The sequence below is a fragment of the Carcharodon carcharias genome, chromosome 10 (genome assembly GCF_017639515.1).
Source record: "Carcharodon carcharias isolate sCarCar2 chromosome 10, sCarCar2.pri, whole genome shotgun sequence".
Taxonomy (NCBI): Eukaryota; Metazoa; Chordata; class Chondrichthyes; order Lamniformes; family Lamnidae; genus Carcharodon; species Carcharodon carcharias.
This window is the reverse complement of record NC_054476.1, coordinates 46,992,811-47,015,502: the sequence shown is the minus strand read 5'-3', so window position 1 is coordinate 47,015,502 and position 22,692 is coordinate 46,992,811. Positions and strand designations below refer to the sequence as shown.

The 22,692-nt window shown below is 43.2% G+C and overlaps 1 protein-coding gene across 1 annotated transcript in view; it reads left to right on the top strand.

Annotated features, from left to right (window-relative positions):
* trim66 (tripartite motif containing 66) overlaps positions 1 to 22,692 on the top strand; it is a 257,603-nt gene that overhangs the window by 217,308 nt on the left and 17,603 nt on the right. Inside the window, exons 11-14 of the mRNA XM_041196519.1 lie at positions 10,591 to 10,764; positions 11,879 to 11,987; positions 14,375 to 14,450; positions 22,465 to 22,630. Coding sequence (XP_041052453.1) covers positions 10,591 to 10,764; positions 11,879 to 11,987; positions 14,375 to 14,450; positions 22,465 to 22,630 — 525 coding nt within the window. The remainder of the gene's footprint in view (positions 1 to 10,590; positions 10,765 to 11,878; positions 11,988 to 14,374; positions 14,451 to 22,464; positions 22,631 to 22,692) is intronic.

Below are 22,692 nucleotides of genomic sequence, written 5' to 3'. Positions count from 1 at the left end.
ACACTCTAGCAATGTCCTCTGGCTTCATCCATAGATTGCCCCCTTGGTCCCTTATGGGCCCTACTCTTTCCCTGGTTATCCTCTTCCCATTGATATACTTTTCCAATATCTTGGGATTTTCCCTACTTTTACCAACCAGAGCTTTCTCATATCCCCTCTTTGCTCTCCTAATTGTTTTCTTAAGCCTGCACCCTCTGTACTCAACTAATGCCTCTGCTGAGTTGCTTCCCTTGTACCTGCTAAAAGCCTCACTTTTCCTTCTCATTGTAACCTGAATATTTCTGGTCATCCATGGTTCTTTGGGCTTGTTACTCCTTCCTATCACCCTAGAGGGAACGTGTTGAGCCTGTATCATAATCAGAAAAATTTGCATTGGCCTCCAAAAATTTAATATTTAAAATTGAAGTGGCTGCAACTGCATCGGAAGGCAGCAGGAAGTGTCTAATCATCATTTTAAGCTACTTCCCCGCTACCACCCGCCTCTCCAGCCTTCCCCTCCATGCCCCAGTGATAATCTTAGCTAGAAATTTTACCAGCGGGAGGAAAGTTTTTTGATTGTGGTGCAAATTGTCATGGCTGGTTTTTGTTGAGTAAGGGCATTTACATGTTTATGATGGGCTTTATTCATCTAAGACTTGCATCTTATACTCATTGGGTAAATACACCTGCTGTTCAGCTGCATTACCTTCAGGAATAGACACCTCTAACAGCAATTCAGTGAACCACAAGACTACAGCGGAAAAGAAGAACTTTTGCATGAAAAAAGAGAGCTAGAGAAAAATGACAGACAATTGCAGAAATGTCTCTGCAACACACAAAATATATGTGCATCAGGGGGGGATTAAGATTGTTCTGAGTACTGTAACTATTTTTTCAATGTCAAATCTAATCTCTTGTTTTCAATAGCATCTATAGTTTTATTTCCTCTGCATCAAAGCAAGTTAGCATGCACTGTAAATGCCTACAGAGAATAGTCTATGTGCGTTTAGCAGCAATACTTAAAGCTGAACTGCACATGTTTAACTAGATCCACAAACCTAAAAGGGGAATTGAATAAATTGCTTCAAAGTGCATTTTTATTTCCTTTGGGGAATTTTTTTTTTAGAGACCATTAGATAAATTCTTCATAAAACTGATTTTCTCAAAATAACAACTGAATTGTTTGATGACACAAACTTCAATTGCGCAATTATTCATTGAAGCAAATGCATTTTTAAAGATGGTAGCAAATGGACGAGTGTTGTGCGAATTTTGAATGACTTTTTGTCATGGCTTAACGACTATAAGGCAGAATAAATCTCATTTTAATTGCTTCTTTGAACATAAAGCAAACCACTACAAATGCTGGAAATCTGAAAAGGAGATTGGCAATACTTTTTTCTCTCCACAATTATTAACCAGTATACTTTGAGAAATTAATGAACATCATGGACTTGCCCGGTGTTCCAGGGCGCAGGTTTCCTCAAGTGAAGAAGATAGCTGCTGATTATTATCAGGAGCTAATTTCAGGCGTGGAACCTTCTTCAAGATTGGGAGATATTTAAAAATAGCGTATTTATAAAGGTGTGCTGTCTTTTATAATAATGAGACCAAACGCAAATTAGGTGACCAGTTTGTCAAATGCTTTCATTCTGTTTGCAATTGCTATCCTGAACCCTGTTATATTCCACTTCAGTTCCCTGTTTCCAACTTGCAATACCAACTTGCATTTGTTTAGCGTGCCCTTTAATGTAGGAAAACACCCCAAGGTGCTTCACAGGAGTGTAGCCAGACACACAGATTGGCACCAAGGCAATTAGGACAGGTGACAAAAATCTTGATCAATGTGATAAGATTTACGGAGATCTTAAGAAGGAAAGAGAGGGAGAAAGACAGAGGTTTAGGGAGGGAGTTCCAGAGTATATGGTCTAGGTGGCTAAAGGTAGGGCCACCAATGATGAGGTGAAGGGAATGGAGGATTCATAAGAATCTAGAGTTTAAGGACTGGAAAGTTCTTTGAGGGTTGTAGGGCAAGAAGAGGTTATAGCTATAGGAAGGGGCAACATTTTGAGGTATTTGAACAGAAGGATAGAGGATTTTATTATTTAAATGTTAGTGACCAGGAGCCAAAGCACATCAGTGAGCACAGGGATGATAGGTGAGCTGCACTTGGTGTGGTTTAGAATACATGCAGCAGAGTTTTGGATGAACTCAAATTTATGGACGATGCAAAGTGGGAGCCCAGTCAGGTGTGCATTGGAATATTTGATTCTGAAGGCAACAAGAATGACAAGATAAAATGGTACAGTCCCCTCATGTGATGTTCTATTCAGTCTCATCATTGGAGCAGGGAATAATGCACATCCCTCGGGAACATCCAATGCATCTAGATATGACTACTAAAAATTAAGTATTGCTGGAAAAAGAAACATGCTGTCAAAGCTTTTTGTCTTGCACTCACCAGGACAGTTTGCAAGAATACCAGTAGTAAAGGGAACAAGAATATATACTGCATGAGAAGAGAGTGCTGATAAGTTGGCAAGTGGACTCTGGCAGAGGCATTGCTATGGAGAAATGCACCAGGGAACAGCTGACTGCCAAGCTTTTGTTCAAATTCAAACCAGGCAAGTTGAATCTGATTGGTAAAGGCATTGCCATGGGGAATTACTGACCCCCAAACTTCAGTTTAGTTGAAAAAGGCGCAATGTTGTCCAATTGCTGAATCACATCTAATGTTGGACACGATGGGCAAAATTTTCGTGTCGGCGAGGGGGGGGCGGGGCCCGCTCGCTGATGCGTAAAATGACACGCGGTGATGCCGGGCGTGCAACCCAGCGTCACCGCACGTCATTTAGATTGCCAGTTCGGCAGGCGCACAGCCGCATCGGCTGCGCGCCTGCCGAACTGTCAAAGGCCTATTAAGGTCATTAAGAAAGTAAGTCCAACCTTAAGGCTGGTGGGCAGGCACAGAGCCCAGGCGTCCTTCACATTTTTCGTGAAACTTGTCCCGCCCATGGATGAGGTTTCATGAAGGGTTTATTAATTAAATAAAAAATTTTGAAAAAATTAATGGACATGTCCCAGCTCATGTGACATTTTCACATGAGGGGACGTGTCCTTAAAATTTTTTTCCATTATTAAATTTTTCAGAATTTAAACCAATTTCCCTGAGGCACGGAGGTGCGAAAGAGCACAGGCCCCGACTTGGGGAATTTCACCCCCTGCCTGTTCAGGAAGCGCTCAGCGCTTCCGGGTATGTGTCACGCGGGGTGAGCCTAAATGGCGGCGTGCACCTTATCGGGGGAGCTGATCCGGTTTGTGTTCCATCCCCCCCCCGCCCCTGCACAACCCCCCTGATGAGGGATAATTCAGCCCTATGTTTCGAGTTTTGAAAGCAGGGGCTGGTTGGGTACTTTGCCTGTTATGAACAGCCGAAGAGACACGCTGTTTGATATATGATGCCAGTTATGTAGACCATACATCCCAACAACTAGTGGATCGTATCAAACAACTGTCCCTTTAGCTGTTCACAGCAGGCAAAGTACAAACCATATTTAACCAACCCATGCTTGCAAATCTCACGATGTAGTGCCCAACATTAGATGTGATTCCATGATTGGAAAGCACTTGCTAAATAATCCTGATTGTACTAAGAATTACACTGAAAACCAATTTAAGATCATCAGTCAGATGCAATGTGTGGCTCATTTATGCACGCTCGAAGCTACATATATTCACTCACAGGGCCCTGTCCACTCATTGTGCCTTTTTCAACTAAACAAAAGCTTGGGGCGCAGTTATTCCCTGGTTCATTCTTCACTGCAATAACTTGACCAAAGTCAACGTGCCTGGTTTGAATTTGAACAAAAGCTTGGTAGTTGACTGTTGCCTGATGTCAGTGCTTCTACCAGTCGAAGTCTACTTGCCAACCAATGAGCACTTCTCTCAAGCAGCATAAGTTGTTGTTCCCTTTACTGTTGGTTTTCTTACAAACTGCCCTGATGAATGCAAGATGATAAACTTTGATAGCATGTCTCTTTTTTTTTGCAGCAGTACTCAAATTCTGTACTACCAAACCACTCTTAATAAGCAAGTATTTATAATTTTATGGTGTAAAGAAGCACCAAAGGGACCTGCTCTTGAACTCAGCTCTGAAGAAGGATCATATGGACTCAACATCAACTCTGTTTTTTTCTCCTCGGATGACGTCAGACCTGCTGAGTTTTTCCAGCATTTTCTGTTTTTCTTTCTGCTCTTGAACTGTTTTCTTCTGTTTGGAGAACTGTCTGGCTTCTACTAAACACATTTACTTGACCAAAATCAGAAACACACTGTTAAGAAACAGATGTTGCAATTGTGAAATGCACTATCGATCAGTTTGATTCTGGAAAAGACGGATAGGTTAGCACCTTGGCATGTAATTCTTCATGAAAACCATCAAAAGTTTTCTTTTCCTCTTTCAGACGAAGACTGATCTGTGCAAACCTGGCATCCTCTGTTTTTATTTAAGCTTTCCCATATTGGCTTTAGTGAAGATTTTTTTTAAATTAATGAAACATTTTGTATCACAGACAGGGGTTAATATAGAATCTATGCACATATTATAATGATCTTGTACTTTTACTGTAAATGTATGCCTTTGTGTTTTAGGTTAATTAATCAAAGATGCTTTACGCAGTTTACTGCTTGAATGCCCAATCTCACTGAGTAACTGCTAATTAGAAGGTGGGAGTTGGAGAGATTCTTTCTGCATTTTTAGAAGGGGAGGAGGAGTGTTCTGCCTAATCAGAAAATATTTGTTGAGATGTTATAGTGGGGAAGTGAGATTATGTATGGCTACATTGTGCTGGAACAGGATTTCCAAATATTTTTTCATGTTTAAGTGAAGCAGCCCTCAAGAAACCAGAGATGGACTGTTCGACTTTATATCACACAATTGTTACAGTGCAGAAGGAGGCCATTTAGCCCATCATGTCTGCACCGGCTGTGAGCATTTTAATGCCAATCTCCTGTCTTTTCCCTGCAATCCTGCACATTGTTTCTATTTAAATAATCATCCAATACCCTCTTGAATCCCTCAATCGAAACTGCCTCCACCACACTTCCAGACAGTGCATTCCAAACTCTAACTACTCACTTTGTGAAAAAGTTTTTTCTCACCTCGCATTTGCTTCTTTTGCAAAACACTTCAAAACTGTGCCCTCTGATTCTCAATCCGTTTATAAGTGGGAACAGTTTCTCCCTATCTACTCTGTCCAGACCCCTCATATTTTTTAAAGTTTCTATCAAGCCTACTCTTAGCCTTCTCCTCTCCAAGAAAAACATTCCCAACTTCTCCAAACTTTCCTCATAACTGAAGTTTCTCATCCCTGGAACCATTCTCTTAAACCTCTTCTGCACTCCCTCCATTGTGTTCACATTCTTCCTATAGAGTGGCACCCAGAACTGTACACAATACTACTAACTGAGGTCTAAGCAGTGTCTTATATAAGTTCATCAAGACCTCCCTGCTCTTGTACTCTATGGCCCTATTAATGAAGCCTAGAATACCGTATGCTTTAGAAATAGCTCTCTCTGTCCTGTCACCTTTAATGACTTAATGTACATATGCACCCAGGTCCCTCTGCTCCTGCACACCCTTTAGAATTGTGTCCTTTTATTTTATACTGTCTTTCCATGTTCTTTGTACCAAAGTACATCACCTCACATTTCTCTGTATTGAACTTCATCTGCCACCTATCTGTCCACTCTGCCAATATGACAATATCCTTTTGAAGTTCTCCACTGTCCTCTTCACAGTTTACAATTCTCCCAAGTTTGTGACATCAGCAAACTTTGAAATACACCAAGATCTAGATCATTTATACATATCAGGAAAAAGAAGGGTCCCATTACTGACCTCTGGGGAACTCCACTACAAACCTTGTACCAGCCCAAAAAAATACCCATTAACCATTACTCTGTTTCCTATCCCTCAGCCAATTTTGTATCTACATTGCTACTATCCCAATAAAATAAAATAAAAATCCTAGATAACCTTTAGAGACGTCTTGGTGACCCTTTATGTATTAGTGGCTCTGGGACATGCGCCAGTTGTTGTAAATCCTTCCCTTGACTCAATCTGGGTGGGGCTCCTCTTTCTGAAATTAACAAATTCTTGGTGGAAGCTGCCATGACATTTAATGAACAGTGATTCATAGTTAATTTGGGTAGGCTAGAGGACAGATAAAAGTAGATTACTCTCTCTCTCTCTTTTTTCTCTCTCTCCTGTTGATGTAAGATGGTGAAACAATATAATTTCATAGTTTTCCATTTACTTGCTTCAACTACATATCAATAGCTTTGAAAATTTACAAAAATTGTAAGTGTACTCATTGTTTAGGTATTGAGCGAACCTTTCAGATTCAAAATAAATAACCCATAAAGTAATTGTGATCTGTTTATGTTGTACTGACCTGTTCAGTTGAGTGCATTATAATACTGATTATCTTTTTTTAAAAAAAATTACATGTACATTGCATTAGAAAAAGAAGATATGTTATGTTGGGTCACTGTTTAAAAATAAGGTGCTGCCTAGAGATGAGGAAAAAAATTCTCTCGGAGGGTTGAGAGACTTTGGAATTCTCTTCCTCAAAAGATAGTTGAGGCAGAGTCTTAGAATATCTTTAAGGCACAGGTAGATAGATTCTTGATAAGCAAGAGGGTGAAAGGTTATCAAGGGTAGGCAGGAATGTGGAATTGAGGTTAAAATTAGATCAGCCATAATCTTATTGAAAGGCGGAGCAGGCTCTAGAGGCAGAGTGGTCTACTCCTCCTAATTCTTATGTTAAATTGTCCTCTCTTTGGAGGTAAATTAATAACCAGAATTTCATTTCCCACAGGAACCATTTTGTGGCCTCTTAAATCTGCAAATTTTAGCCCTATTTTTGGGGACGATGGGCACACATTCACAAGGAACTGAATTAAAACTGCCATGGTGAATTTCACTTTTGACTCTAAAGACATTCCATCATTCTGGCTCAGTTTCAAATTTCCAACCAGAGACACATGATCATTGTTTAAGTTACTGCACCATCCAGTCTGCTGGTTTTAATTATGGAATCTTTAGTAGCTCTTTTAAGCAGCAAGAAGCTTCTAAAAATTCAGAAATGGGGTGAAAGATTGCAAAGCAGCGTACAGACAAGAGCTGAGAAATGTCAATAGCCAGCCAATCCTAGGTAGCAATCCCCCATTCTATGCAGTGAGAAATAGTTATGATGCACTGAATTAACTGGAATTGATGATGCAAGGACAGAGTTTAACTTGAGGCAGAGATTTTGGTGTCCAAGTGATCTTCCAGATTGTTACCATACTCCTTTTAAGCCACATTGCATAAATATACATTGTGGTTTATTTTTCTGCTGGAAATTCAGTCCACTCACATCAATCTTCAGACCTGACTCCTTTAACTGTAAACTTGAATTTTGGAAAAGCAATCTTCAAATTTCCAAGAACATGGAATATAAGGAACCTTTTAAAAACAGTAGATGAGGGAGGGAGGGATAGCATGAGCACTCATATAGGTGTCTGAAACTCATTGTGATTTCTGGGATGTGAACTACATGTAGCTAACTGGAAGTAGTTTCACAAAGTTATAAAACTTGAAAAACACCCAAAAGGTTATCTGTGGATAAAGGCATTGCCTGGTCCAATGAACATTACAGAATAGAAAGTCTTCACCTAAGCTGAATTAATTGATAGCTTCCAAATCAGCAGTAAATCAGTCACTTAGCATAGGAACAGGATAAAATTAGCCAGGGTTCTCACACTTAAATGCTATACTGAGGCTTACTGGGGAATATCCATGTTAGACATTGGGTAGGATTAGGATTGATTGGCCTTTGGCTGCAACGCCCTCTGCAGACAAACTACATATCAACTTGCAGCATCATCTAAAATTCTAGGATGGCAACCTTTTAGTTTCCAAAAATACATAATAAGTGCTTTTAATAAGTGCAGTAAGATTTGTCTCCCCATCCTTCTCTTGGCCTCTTTCCTCCCCCTTGCCCACACCCCTCAAATTATTAACCCTCTCCTGAAATTGATGACCTGTGTATCAACCAAGAACGCAGCTTTCACATCCATGCAAATACTGACAAAAAGTCCATTCCCTTCCTTTCATCTTACTGCACTTAATAGAATCACACTGGGTTCTTGGAAACCAAACAATTGCTATCCTAGAAAGGTTTGATCATGTTTCCTCATCCCCATCCTGACATAAATGCTTATCCATTACTTACTATAACAACAAAACCAACTTTCATTTACACTCCACAAATATGCAACTGAAACCAGTAAAGCTGATATCGGCATAAAATCTTGTGTTCATTTGATCTCCATCCAGTGGTGGTGACCACACCCAGCTTTATCTTAGTACCATCTCTCTCAACCTCTCCACTGTCTCTAAACTGCCAGACTGCTTGTCCAATATCCAGTACTGGATAAGCAGATATTTCCTCCAATTTTTTTTTACTCATTCATGGGATATGGGTGTCACTGGCTAGGCCAGCCCATCCCTAATTGCCCTTGAGTGGCGGTGTGCTTCAGTCCATGTGCTGTAGGAACACCCACAATGCTGTTAGGAAGGGAGTTCCAGGATTTTGACCCAGTGACAGTGAAGAAATGGAGATACAGTTCCAAGTTGGGATGGTGAGTGCCTTGGGGAAGCGTGCAGGTTGTGGTGTTCCTGTGCATTTGGTGCCTTTGTCCTTTCCAGGTGAAATAGGCCACAGGTTTGGCAGATGCTGTCAAAAGAGCCTTGGTGAGTTGCTGCAGTGTATCTTGTAGATGGTACACACTGCTGCTACTGGCAACAGTGGTCGAGGGAGTGAATGTTTATTGTGGTGGACAAGGTGTCAGTCAAGCGGACTGTTTTGTTCTGGGTGGTGCCGAACCTCTTGTGTTGTTGGAACTGCACTCATCCTGGCAAGTGGAGAGTATTCTATCACGCTCCTGACTTGTGCTTTGTAGATGCTGGACAGGCTTTGGGGAGTCAGGAGGTGAGTTGCTCACTGCAGAATTTCCAGCCTCTGACCTGCTGTTGTAGCCACAGTATTTATATGGCTGGTCAAGTTCAGTTTCTGGTCCACGATAACCCCTGGGACGTTGATAGGGAAATTTGGTGATGGTGATGCCATTTGATGTCAAGAGGAGATTATTAGGTTCTCTATTGTTGGAGATGGTCATTGCCTGGCACTTCTGTGGCATAAATGTTCCTTGCCACTTGTTAGCCCAAGCCTGAATATTGTCCAGGTCTTATTGCATATGGATACAGACTGCTTCAGAATCTGACAAATCACGAATGGTGCTGAACATAGTGCAATCATCCGCAAACATCCCCACTTCTGACCTTATGATAGAGGGAAGGCCATTGATGAAACAGCTGAAGATGGTTGGGCCTAGGACACTACACTGAGGAACCCCTGTAGCAATGTCCTGGGATTGAGGAGATTGACCTCTAACAACCTCAACCATCTTCCTTTGTGATAGGTATGACTCCTCCAAGTGGAAAGTTTTCCCCCTTGATTCCCACTGACTTCAGTTTTGCGAGGGCTGCTTGATGCTATACTTGGTCAAGTATATAAAGGGCAGTCACACTCACCTCCTTTCTTGAGTTCAACTGTTTTGTCCATGTTTGGACCAAGGTTGTAATGAGGTCAGGAGCTGAGTGGCCCTGGTGGAACACAAACTATGGTTATTGCTGAGTAAATGCTGCTTGGTAGCACTGTAAATGCCACTTTCCATCACCTTTGCTGGAGTATTGGAAACGCTAGACATTGTTTTCATCCCTCGCACAAACTCTGCTCTCTGACCACCAACTCCATCTCCCTGGTAACTGTCTGAGCTTGATCCGGATTGTTTGTAACCATCGTGTGTCATATTTGACCCTAAGTTGAGCTTTCAACCACATATCTGTGCCATTACCATGAATACCTATATGCACCTCTGTAACATTGTCTAACTCCACTTCTCTTCAGTTCTTCTGATGAAACCCTCATCCATGCCTTTGTAACCTCCAGACTTGACTATTCTTGTGCACCCTGGCCAGCCTTCCACATTCTACCCTCCATAAATCTGCCCATACACTAACTTGTACCAAATCCCATTCATCCATATTTCCTACACTCACTGACCTACACTGGCTCCTGGTTAAACAACACCTTAGTTTTTAATTCTCGTCCTAGTTTTCGAAGCCCTCCATTATCTGGACCCTGCAATCTCCTCCAGCTCTGCAACCTTCCAATCTGCTTTCCTTTAATTTCAGCCTATTGAACATCCCTGAATTTGGTGGTTGGGCTTTCATCTGCCTACAACTTAAGCTCCTGAATTCCATACCTAAACACCTCCACCTCTCTCTTTCCTCCTTCTAAGATATTCCTTAAAACCTACCTATCCTACCTCTTTGACCAAGGTTTTGATCAATTGCCCTACTATCTCCCTATGTGGCTCAGTGTTATATTTTGCTGTGTAAAGCCTCCATAAAATGCCTTGGGATGTTTTATTATGTTAAAGGTGCTATTAAATTAGTTGTTTTAAAACTAAAATGCTTTTGTTGTGGTGTATCTGTTGCAGCGTTCTGCTTCAGAAAAATCCGCACCACCAGTGGATGAGGATTCTTCCCAACTTGCACCTTCCCTAATTGAATTGCAATCCCAATCAACTGTGCACCAATCGGATGGTGGCAATCAGGATCTTCTGGCAGAGAACATAATAGTAAATGGGGAACCAAAGGGCACAGAGTATAAGGTTAGATTAATTTTATTAACTGAAGTCTGACAATTAGCCATATTTTTATATTGTGAAAGTCTGTGAATTTATGGAAATATAGGAATTGCTAAATGAGAAAGACTAAGGTCAATCCGTTTCAGCTTCTACCATCCTGGTAGTGCATGATACAATAATCAAGGAGTTGTTGACTATGTATAGCAATTATTCTACAGTAGTCCCAGAAATTACACAAGGAAGACCCACTGAGTTTTGGGAAACATGGACCAGCACCTTGGGTGCACCATTTTTGGCATCATGGAGCATGATGTACATTCCTTATGCCTGAAGAGTGAGGCCCAATGCTCTCCAGATATTTGGGCATGGGCCTCCCTTCACAGTGATGGCCCTGCAGCTGTGGCCTCACTAATTTTAAATTTCAGAGGTCTTCAGAATGTGGCTCCATTTCCTCAGTCCCCTACAAAATAACATAGAAAATAGGAGCAGGAGTAGGTCATTTGGTCCTTCGATCCTTCTCCGCCATTCAGTATGATCATGGCTGATCCTCTATGTCAACGCTGTACTCCTGTGCTCTCCCCATATCCGTTGATGCCTTTAGAGTGCAGAAATATATCTATTTTCTTAAGTATATTCAGTGACTTGGCCTCCACAACCTTGTGAACAATATTCAGCCTACATTGGAACTGCCCACCTTTCACAATTAAGCCGCTGGCCCGCACAGCCAAGGTATTCGGAATGGTCCTCCTGCCTGTGCAGCCCACTCTCTGCCCCTAATTAGGAAGGGCTCCAAGAGGCAGCAATGGACCACCCCCAGAAAAATTACCCAGGCTGGTAGGACTTGGGACCTGCATGATCCCCACACCAGTGGAACATTCAGCCTGTGATTTCTGTGAATGAAACTCTTTTTCAACTCCTTGTGTTCCATAACAGAATTAAAGAAGATAAACCAAGCTAAATTGTAGTCCCAAATGCTTTACTTTTGTTTCAATTTCAATTAGGATGTTTCTGTCTTTTTTTAGAGAGGTATATCAGACTGTGAGAATTCCAAAGAATAAACTTAAATGATATCCATAACAACTTATTGTAATCAGTAGCTGAAGAACTAACCTCTTTGCACATTCATTATCTCTTTCAGCCTGAAGACAGTAACACCACATTACCAAAGGAATCCATGGAAATTGAACCAGTCCCTTTCGAAGAGAATGGTTTCAAAGAACCGATGAACCTTTCTGTTAACGTTGGATGTACGTTTTTCTCCCCATCTTCACTATTTCTTGTTTAAGAGAAATGGGACATATGAAATGTACAGGGGCAATAGTATCACAGGTCATCATGAGATGTACAGTGCACAGTGGAGTAAAGGAACAAATAAATACCAGCATTGTCATAATTTTTAAAATAGACAATCAAGTTTGAAGCTTCTTTTCTTCTTTTCCTGGAGATGGTTATTCAATGGATGGTATTAATGATGTTACCGTGCTGCTTTATTTATGAACATGGACAGTGAGCACTGGCAAGCTATTAATTTGCTGGGGCCATATGGCCAAATCTGATTGTTATTATTTGATGTTCACATGCGTGTGCTTTTCAGAGAATAAAATCACTCCACGTTGATATATGAGGAGAGATTGAGGCTATTAGGATTATATTCACTGGAGTTCAGAAGAATGAGGCAGGTTCTCATAGAAACCTATAAAATTCTAACAGGACTAGACAGGGTAGATGCAGGAAGGATGTTCCCGATAATGGGGGAGCCCAGAACCAGGGGTCACAGACTGACGTTATGGGGTAGACCATTTAGGACTCAGATGAGGAGAAATTTCTTCACCCAGGGAGTGGTGAGCCTTTGGAATTGGTTACCACAGAAAGTAGTTGAGACCAAAACATTGTATGCTTCCAAGAAGGAGTTAGATATAGCTCTTGGGGCGAAAGGGATCAAAGGGTATGGGGAGAAAGCGGGAGCAGGCTATTGAGTTGGATGATCAGCCATGATCATAATGAATGGTGGAGCAGGCTTGAAGGGCCGAATGGCCTACTCCTCCTAGTTTCTATGATCAGAAACAGGATTGTTAGGTGACATTGCTCTTCACTCTCCTTCACTCCTCTCCAACTGGGACCAAAGTTATTGACCTAACTAGGTCCTAGAACAGATAAACTTTGAAAATCTCCAGGTCTGTGGGGCCCTCAGCCACACAAGGTGGAACAACCGTAACCAAGTTATTTGGAGAATACAAAAGAAGCATTATGACTGAGACACTGCCATCGAGAAAGTAAGAGCCCATGGGATCCAAAGCAAAGTGGCATGTTGGATCCAAAATTGGCTGAGAGGCAGGAAACAGAGTGATGGTAGAGGGATGTTTCTGTGACTAGAAGTCTGTTTTCAGTGGGGTTCCACAGGGCTCGGTGCTGCGGCCCTTGCTGTTTGTCGTGTATGTAAATGATTTGGACTTAAATGTAGGGGTATGATCAAGAAGTTTGCAGATGACATGCAAAGTGGTAGGGTGGTAAATAGTGAGGAGGATAGCCGTAAACTGCAGGATATATCAATGGACTGGTCAAGTGGGCAGAGCAGTGGCAAATGGAATTCAACCCTGAAAAGTGTGAGGTAATGCACTTGGGGAGGGCTAACAAGGCAAGGGATTACACTATGAATGGTAAAACCCTGGAAAGCACTGAAGATCAGAGGGACCTTGGTGTGCATATCCACAGATCCCTGAAGGTAGCAGGGCAGGTAGATAAGGTGGTTAAGGAGGTATATGGGATACTTGCCTTTATTTGCTGAGGTGTAGAATACAAGAGCAGGGAGGTTATGCTGGAACTGTATAAAATGCTGGTTAGGCCACAACTAGAGTACTGCGTGCAGTTCTGGTCACCACATTATAGGAATGCTGTGATTGAACTGGAGAGGGTGCAGTGGAGATTTATTAGGATGCTGCTTGGGCTGGAAGGTCTGAGCTCTGGGAAAAGATTGGATAGGCTGGGGTTGTTTTCCTTGGAGCAACGAAAGTTGAGGGGGACCTGATAGAGGTGTATAAAATTCAGGGGCTTAGATAAGGTGGACAGGAAAGCACTTTTTCCATAAGTAGAGGGGTCAATAACCAGGGGGCATGGATTCAAGGTAAGAGGTAGAAGGCTAAGAGGGGAGTTAAGAAGAAATTTTTTCATCCAGAAGGTGGTGGAAGTCTAAAACTCCCTGCCTGAAAGGGTGGCTGAGTCAGAAACTCTGATAACATTTAAGGAGTATTTAGATATTCACATGCGTTGCCAAAGCCTCCAGGGCTATGGGCCAGGCGCTGGAAAATGGGATTAGTGTAATCAGATCTTTGTTGACCGGCACAGGCATGATGGGCGGAATGGCCTCCTTCTGTGCTGTAGACATCTGAGTCTATCATCAGGGGGAGGGAGAACAATTTTCCAACATAATTAGAAAGCAGCAAAACCAGAGATGGGAGGGCCAAATTTTATAAAACCTACTCTGACAAATTTTATTACAGTTTTAAATGTGTTTGCAGTTATTTAGCAGGATACAGTGCTTTGACATAAACACTAAAATGACTTAATATTTTTGTATATAGTATTATGATAGTAATTTGCTCTCTGTACTGGGAATAATGCTGTTACTGTTGACTAGACCCTGCAATTAATGGATCTCGTGATTCGACAATGGACTCATTGAATGGAGCACCACCTGACAAGGCAAACACCAGGTAAAATGTAATAGATGATTAAAAATAAGTGGCATTGAATATACAACACAGTTAGACAAGGGCAAGTGAGTTGACTACACATCACAAGTTGAGAGGGAGAAGGGGAAGAGAGATAAAAACCGTCATACAGGAGTCAGATGACAGAATTAGAGGGATAGATGGATAGAGTCAAATGGGGAAGAGAGAAAGACAGACAAATGAATGCAAGTGTGAAGTTGGTAAGCAAGAAGGGAGAAGAGTAATTTGCAACTAGTCAAGAAGGAAGCAGAAAAGAGAAATGGAAGGCGATAGGTGATAGGAAAGAGGAGACATGATTAAGATGTGAGTGACATTGAGACAATCAAGTGAGAAGGGGACAAAAGAGTCAGGTGGATAAGGGGAGCTCTTCTCTCTTTTTCCCTTTATTACCTTTTTTTCTGTGTTTTTCCCCCTTCTTTATCACTAACTCCCACAGCAGGAAACATGAGAAAGCGAGAATGTTGGTGATCAACATACATTTAGGAATGTCCTCTAAATGAAAACAAAGTAGAGCTGCTTTTTTCCAGATTTCATGAATAGAATTTTGGAGTAAATAAGGGATGGCTGGATGGTGCTTCTTGAAGGGTGAGGACTTGCAGCTAATTGGGCCTGTGTTAGGGACTAACCAGCATGATGTAGGTGACAGAGGATGATTGGACTGCATGGCAATTATGCAGGAGCGGGTAGTCTAGCCACTAATACAGAAAGCTATCTGTCTAAATTTTTTATGCGCTAATAGTAACAACAATAATTTGTATTTATACAGCACTTTAATGTACTGCCTTTAATTTAATGAATGTAGTAACAATAAAAGGAAATGTTTTAACCTGAATTGCTACCAGTAAACAGGTGGAGGGCAAGAATAAGTGAAAAGGAGATGGGAGAAATAATTAATGAGATGGGAAAGGTGAGCTTTTCTTTTGATAACCTGAATATACACCAAGTTTACAGAATTGGAAATGTGTGTTGAAGCAGAAGGACTGGGTAATTGAAATATGAGTAACCTTGTTATACCTCGGAAGTCAAAATATTTGGATATAGGCCTCTATAATAATTCCAGCCCATGATGGGTAGGGGAAAGTCAAAGGTTAAAAACTGACATGTGCGAATGCATTCCTAATCCACATCATTACCATTGGGTATAGGACATCTGTGTCCTGCCAAGCAGATGTGGGATTAAAATATTTAAATTGGGCTCCCTCTGTGTAATTAGGAGCTCGATTTAAAGTTAACTGCTGCTGCGCAGATTTCACTGGGGTGGAATACCTGGTTTTAAAATGGAAGTGGGAACTGTTGTCTCCCCCAGGTAAGTGTCAGTTTAAGCACTCCATCTGGCCAGGCGAAGCAGCAGTATTCCTCCAGGCCCCTCATCGAAGCCTTCAGCCCCGATCAGCAGCTTTTTGCTAGTCCTCATGATCAAAGCTCTCTTTCTCCCCAACCAATTGCCAACCTCCTTTAGTCCAATTGCTGACATTCCGCTTCTCCTGAGTGCCAACCTCCCCACTCTCCCAGGCAATGGATTCCACTCCTTCCTCGGTTGCCATGGAAAGCTCCCAAGAGTTAAACTGATACTAGTAAAGTAAATGGAGCCTGAGAATAATGGCCTAGTTTTTTCTGAAATATTAATGGTCTGATTAATGTGAAAATTGGCCAGCAGCTTGTCGTGAGGAGGCGATAATCCATGAATTACAAATTAACACTAGTTGCTGAACAATTTGTACCACTCTTCCATTAGCACCCTGCACTTCACCTCCCATTTTGTTGAAGTTGCTGTTTTTGCATATCAATTGCCCATTAAATGCACTACAGAAAGTTAAATCTAGTAATTGACAGCATATGTACCCTTTTAAAGACATGATGATTGTTAATGGCTGCCAATCAACCTCTCTTGCACAGTGTAGAATCCCATCCATTCAGTTAAGAACTATTTTAGGAGATTTAAAAATGGTAAATATTAAATTTATTTTTACTTTTCATTTTGTATTTTTTTTCCTCCTCAATCCAAGATTTCTTTCCCTCTTTGTTTCTTTTACTTGTTTTGACTCTAATTCACCTCCTTTCTTAGCCCTTCTTCTATTTCTCGATCCTTTAATCTCATTGACTGAGGATTTGCACTGTTTGTGTCATTGTTCACCAAAGTCTCAGAAATCCCATTGCCTTCATGTAGCACACGTTTCCAGCAACTTTGTGTGCAAAAATGTAAAATTTAAATATGCAGGAACAACTTGCATGTTGCAAGATGCACCATTCCAGCAGAATCTGGGCCTGTAAGAAAGTGGCCATGTTTGTTTTTCAAGAATTGTGTGGCAATATTGGCTTAGATTCTAACAATAGAAAGGTGTGAGTAAAACCAGGAAATTAAAGACCTTGTAAGTCCACAGTCTAATGTGAGGAAGTTATTGAAATCTACAATTAATCAGTGTCACTGAGCATTTAGAGAATTTTGAGCTAATTAGAAAGAGCCAACATGGATTTGTGAAGGACAGGCCATGCCTATTGAACTTAATTGAATTTTTTTGAGAAAGTAATGTAAGTAGTAGACATGGGAATGTCTATAGATATAAGTTATATGAACCTTTTTTGTTTGTGGAATGTGGAAGTCATTGGCAATGCCAGCATTTATTGTCCATCCCGAATTGCCCTCAGGAAGGTGATGGTGAGCTGCCTTCATGAACTGCTGCAGTCCATATGGTGTAGCCATACCCACAGTAGGGAATTCCATGGTTTCATCCAACAATGATGGAGAAACAGCGATATATTTTTAAGTCAGGATGGTGTGTGACTGGAAGATGTTGGTGCTTCCATGCACCTGCTGCCTTTGCTCTTCTACATGATAGAGATTGGAGGTTTAGAAGTTGCTGTTGAAGAAGCCTTGGCAAGTTTCTGCAATGCATCTTGTAGATGGTACACACTGCAGCCTTAGTGCGCCAATGGTGCAGGGTGTGAATTTTTAAGTTGGTTAGTTGAGTGCCAATCAATCCAGCTGCTTTGTCCTGAATGTGTTAAGCTTTTGGAGTTGCACTCATCAAGGCAAGCGGAGAATACTCCATCACACTCCAGACTTGCCTTCTAGATGATGGAAAAGCTTTGGGAAATTCAGGAGTTGAGTTATTTGTCTCAGAATACTCAGCCTTTGATCTGCTCACAACCCCCAAAGTATTTATGTGGTGGGTGCAGTTAGGTTTCTTGGTGACTTCCTCCTCAGGATGTTGATGGTGGGCTATTGAGCAATGGTATTGCCATTGAAAGTCAATGGGAGGTCATTAGACTTAGTTTTGAAGATGCTCATTGCCTGGCACTTGTGTGGCATGAATGTTACTTGCCACTTATCAAATCAAGCCATAGGGTGGAATCGTTCCAAATTTGCACAAAGTGCGGTAGCAGGCAGGAAAGAAGATGTTTTGCCTGCGGCCGCAATGGTGGGTTTTCATGCCGTATCATCCCATTCTTGGCATGTCCCACCTCCTTAATGATGCATTCACAGGAAACATGCCAGATTGCCGGTGCTTGGGCTTGGATTTTCCCACCCTGCTCTGACCTCAGCGCTTCCTTGCTCCAGGCATTATATTTAAAGCGCACTGGAGCGCATGCCTACTTCATGTCTACAGATCAGAACTGCTCCAGGCAACTGATGGCCCCGAAAGCAAAGAAGATGGCAGCCCTCAAATTTTGTGACACCGCTCCGGATCACCTGCTGGACACAGGGGAAGGCTGCCACGATGTTCTGTATCCCTGCTCTTGGTCACAGGAAGTCCATCAGCATCACCAATCTGGCTTGGGAGGTGATGGCAGCGGTGGTCAGCATCAGTGGAGCACAGAGGAGGTCAGCCATCCAGTGCAGGAAGAGGATGAATGCTCTCATCTGTTCCACCAGGGTAAGTTAACTAGCTCATCACTTTCAACTTTCGCACACTCAAACCCATCACACGTCCACAGGGATCTTGTACCTCAAGGGACAACACCACTAACTCTCTCACACCCCCTCACGTCTCCATCTGACACATGTCCTCTGGAGCTCGCGTCCTCATCATGTCCATGGCTCCGCTCACCACACAAACATTCCATGCAGTGCTGCATTCTGCTTGCACACTCTTCACCTGTTTTCATGCAGGAGAAGCAGACTCAACAGCAAGGAGAGGTCCCAGACTGGGGGTAGAATGGCCCACATTCAGCCCCTCACTCCCTTTGAGGCGTGTGCCATCATGCTGACCAGTAAGGACTGTGCCTGTGGCAACAGTAAGGTCAGCAACGAACACCCTTGTGAGGATGCTACACCACATCATCCTCCTCTCAGTGCAACTGAGTGCTCTACCTCTTGCTTTTGACTCTGCTACTATGCACTAATTATCTCTACCTTGGTTCACATGGAACTCTGCCAAGTGATCGATGCCGTCAGTCAGCCAGCCTCTGAGCTCCATCCACATCCTTACCTCAGCCAAAAGGACACCACCTCCATTGAAGAATTGGAAATAAGCAGCCTGAAGGACCCATCACAGCCCTTACCCACACTCTCCACCAGTGCAAAAAGACACACCTCGTTGGGACCTAGATCTAGAACAGGCTTGGGTTCACAATCTGGGTGGTCATAGCATGGACACGTGCCTGCAGCAGGAGGAGGCAGGTTCAGCCGAGCTCCCCAGCACTCAGGACTGTTGGAGAAGAGGCTGGAGAAGAGGCATCTGCGAGGTCCTAACCTTCAGATTTGGCCTTCCAGCTCATAGTGCAGAGTCAACAGAAGGTAGGGGAGCATCATGCAGAGCTGTTGGAAGCTGTCAACAGGGTGGCACATGAGCTGGAGGAGTGCATGCACCTGCTTTGTGTTGCATTGGTGCCCATGTGCACGCAAATGAAGGTCTCCATGGGAAGAATGACAGATGCTATGGAGACCCTGGCCCAGCAGAACGTGGAGATGCATGCTGACCTGCACTCCATCACGGCCATGGGTGAGGTCATGCAGTGGCAACACAAGAGGGAAATGGGGCATCTCGATGTACCTCCAGGTGTCCTACCCCTCAAGGAGTCAGGCCAGGGTCCTCTGGCACCCAAAGTGAGGAGGAGTGGTAGCTGGTCACCTCTGGGTCATCCACTCAGGAACCTGAGGAAGCCCGCTCTCTCCAAGTACCCTTTGTCTGACACCCTAAACCTTGCAGAGGGAGCAGCTGGCCCACAGGAGGACAGCAGAGCGAGAGCCCTCAAAGCCTCTGCTTTCCAGAGGGGACATGCCGAAGTTATCAGAGGCAACAGGGCCAACCATTGCACAGGCTGTCTCCAATCCTGCTGCAGATGTCAGGGCAGCACCTAGAGGTGTTAGGCCTAGAACAGTTAAGAAATTCTGATCACAAGTGGTTGCATGGGTGAACACATTTTGTCACATCATCACCTGAAAATATATTCACTTTCACTGAATAATGTGGAATGTTGTCTTTCAGCTTCAATTACAGGCTTCGCCAGCCCTCCCACTGGCAATTCAGCTGCACACAGCCAGACCACGAGTGATTCTGGAGGGAGAAGTATGTGTGTGGCAGGGCCTTCTGGAGAGTTGTGCGAGCACGCTCCCATACACGGAGAACCTTCATCCATCACCCTCGTTTTACTGTCCTGAGCATTTTCAGTGCTACCTACTAGGGTCCTCTTTCAATTGTCCATCTGAGCTGACCTGTATCTCTGCCTGCCCACTGATTGCACTCCCATGCAGCATCTGTGCCCATCCAACACGAGGCCCTGCTCACTTTGGATTTCGACAACGATGGTTGTAGTCAGATTTTTACTCAACTCCCCTGTCCCTTCCCCTCCCCCGGTCACCCATGCCTTTTCCCCTATCACTGTTAACCTGCCTTCCGCCTCCCCAATGTCACCTATCAACCCAAACCCTAAACAAAAACAGAATTACCTGGAAAAACTCCAAGATGTCCAGGTGAACGTGCATTTTTCCTACCTTTCTGTGAATACCACCCCCATCCACATTGTCATCGTCCTCCTCCTCCTTGTCGTCATCACCCCCCAACCCCTGCCGCTAATCATCCATAGTGGCCCACAGCCAAGACTGCGATGTTCCGAAGCAGACCCCAGACATCAACAGAGAGCTGCTTCGCAAGGGAGCCATGTCCATGAGAATCCACCCAGTATGTGATGCAAGTGTTCCTCCAGCATCCGGTAGTTGTAGGGCTCCAGCATCTCCTGCTTTTCTGATGTCTGCCATCTGAACAAAGCCCTACTGTAAGTGCAAGCTTCTGGATGCCACACTTGTCCAGACATGTTCTGGGCTGGTGTGTTTTCCTGTTGGCGTAACAGTAACTCTGTCATGGGGGGGGACCAGTTGGGCCTTTCCTTTCATTGCATCCGATTAGTGGGATTTGCATTCCACCATGGCGGACACCATCGGATGATCCTGCTGTGTTTTCTTGCTGGCTTGAAACCGATTTTTTCTTTCTCGCCATAATGTGGTGTCCATCCCCCCGCCCCAAACCCACCATCACTCCCGACGCCAAAGGGGCTGGAAAATTCCTACATGCGGACATGAACTGCTTCAATATCTGAGGGGTTGTGAATGGTACTGAACATTATGCAACATCAGTGAGCAACCCCACTTCTGATCACATGATGAAGGGAATATTGAAGCAGCTGAAGATGATTGGGCCTAGGAGACACCCCCCCCCCCCCCCCCCCCCCCCCCCCCACTAAGAAACTCCCGCAGTGATGCCCTAGGGCTAAGATGAATGGGCTCCAACAACCAAACCATTTCTCTTTTGTGTTAGTATGGCTCCAACCAGTAGAGAGATTTCCCCTTAATTCCTAATGACTTTAACTAGAGGTCCTAGTCACTTATGGAATTTAGCTCTTTTGTTTATGTTTAGACCAAGTCTTTATTGAGGCCTGGAGCCATGGGGTCCTGGCAAAGCCCAAACTGGGCATCAGTGAGCAGTTATTGCTGAATAACTGTCGCTTGATAGCACTGTCAACTACATCTTCCATTCCTTTGCTGATGATTGAGAGGAGGCTGATGCGGCGGTAATTGGATTTGTCCTGCTTTTTGTGGAAATGGATATACCTGGATGATTTTTCAGATTAACGGGTATTGTACTACCCTGGAATAGCTTGGCTAGGGATATGGCTAGTTCTGACGCACAGCTGTCAACATTCTGGCTATAATGTTATTAGGGTCCAGAGCCTTTGTACTCAGCAATTTCTTGACATTACTTCATGAAAGTGTTTGATGAGATCCCACGTAAGACACTGAGTTAATATTGAAGTTCCCTATCTAACAACGCTGTGGGTGTACCTACACCACACGGACTGCAGCAGTTCAAAAAGGCTGCTCACCACCACCATCAATTAGAGATGGGCAATAAAGCACTTGCCAGTGAAGCCCACATCTCGTGAATGAATTTTTTTTAAAAAGCTGGAAATGGCACTTAAAGCACCTTTTTAATGCTGACATTTTTGCTGCCACCATCGGGTACACACCTGTGTTGGTTACCTGCGGTACCTGCCTGTTTCAGGTGGGAAGCCAGTCACCGTATGCAAATCATTATTCTGTTGCATATGTAGGACTCCTCTAGCAATTCTCAGATAGAAATGGGCAAATCATGCACTAGCATTTGCTATTGAATGGTCTAACCAGTGGTTCTTCAAATACATTTTTAGCATTCATTTTTTTTACAGGCCAAGAGAAATGGCAGCTGCCAGCCTGTATGTGACCTACCAACTGACCCCTGCCCCTAGTTCACTTGTCCACCCCAAGGTCTAATTGTCACCTATCTTTGCATTGTTTGATAATCTCTCCTCCCCAAATGATGAACTGCCTTGGAGCTCGCAGGCTGTATGCAACTGAGGCCAGGGCCACAAAATGGCTGGAACCTCATGATTGGCATAACCAGGTGGTTGGAGGATGCATGTGTGCTTCAACTTAAAATTAAGTCGACATGTTTTGGTAACCCAGAAAACTGTGTTCCTAAACTGTGGTCGTTATTTATCTGATTTAATCTGATAATTATAGGATTCAGATTGATGGGGTGAAAGTCCCTTATGTGCGATTAGAGCGATTACCGATCTGTGCACCATCCACTGGCCAGCTCCCTGTCTTCAAACTGCAGCCTGATGTTGATGAAGATGAAAGCAAGCTCCTTTTGAATGACAGTCAGACCACACACACTGCAACAAGGGTGAGCAGAAAAAAAGAATTGTATTTATAAAGTGCCTTTCATGACCCCTGGATGCCCCAAAG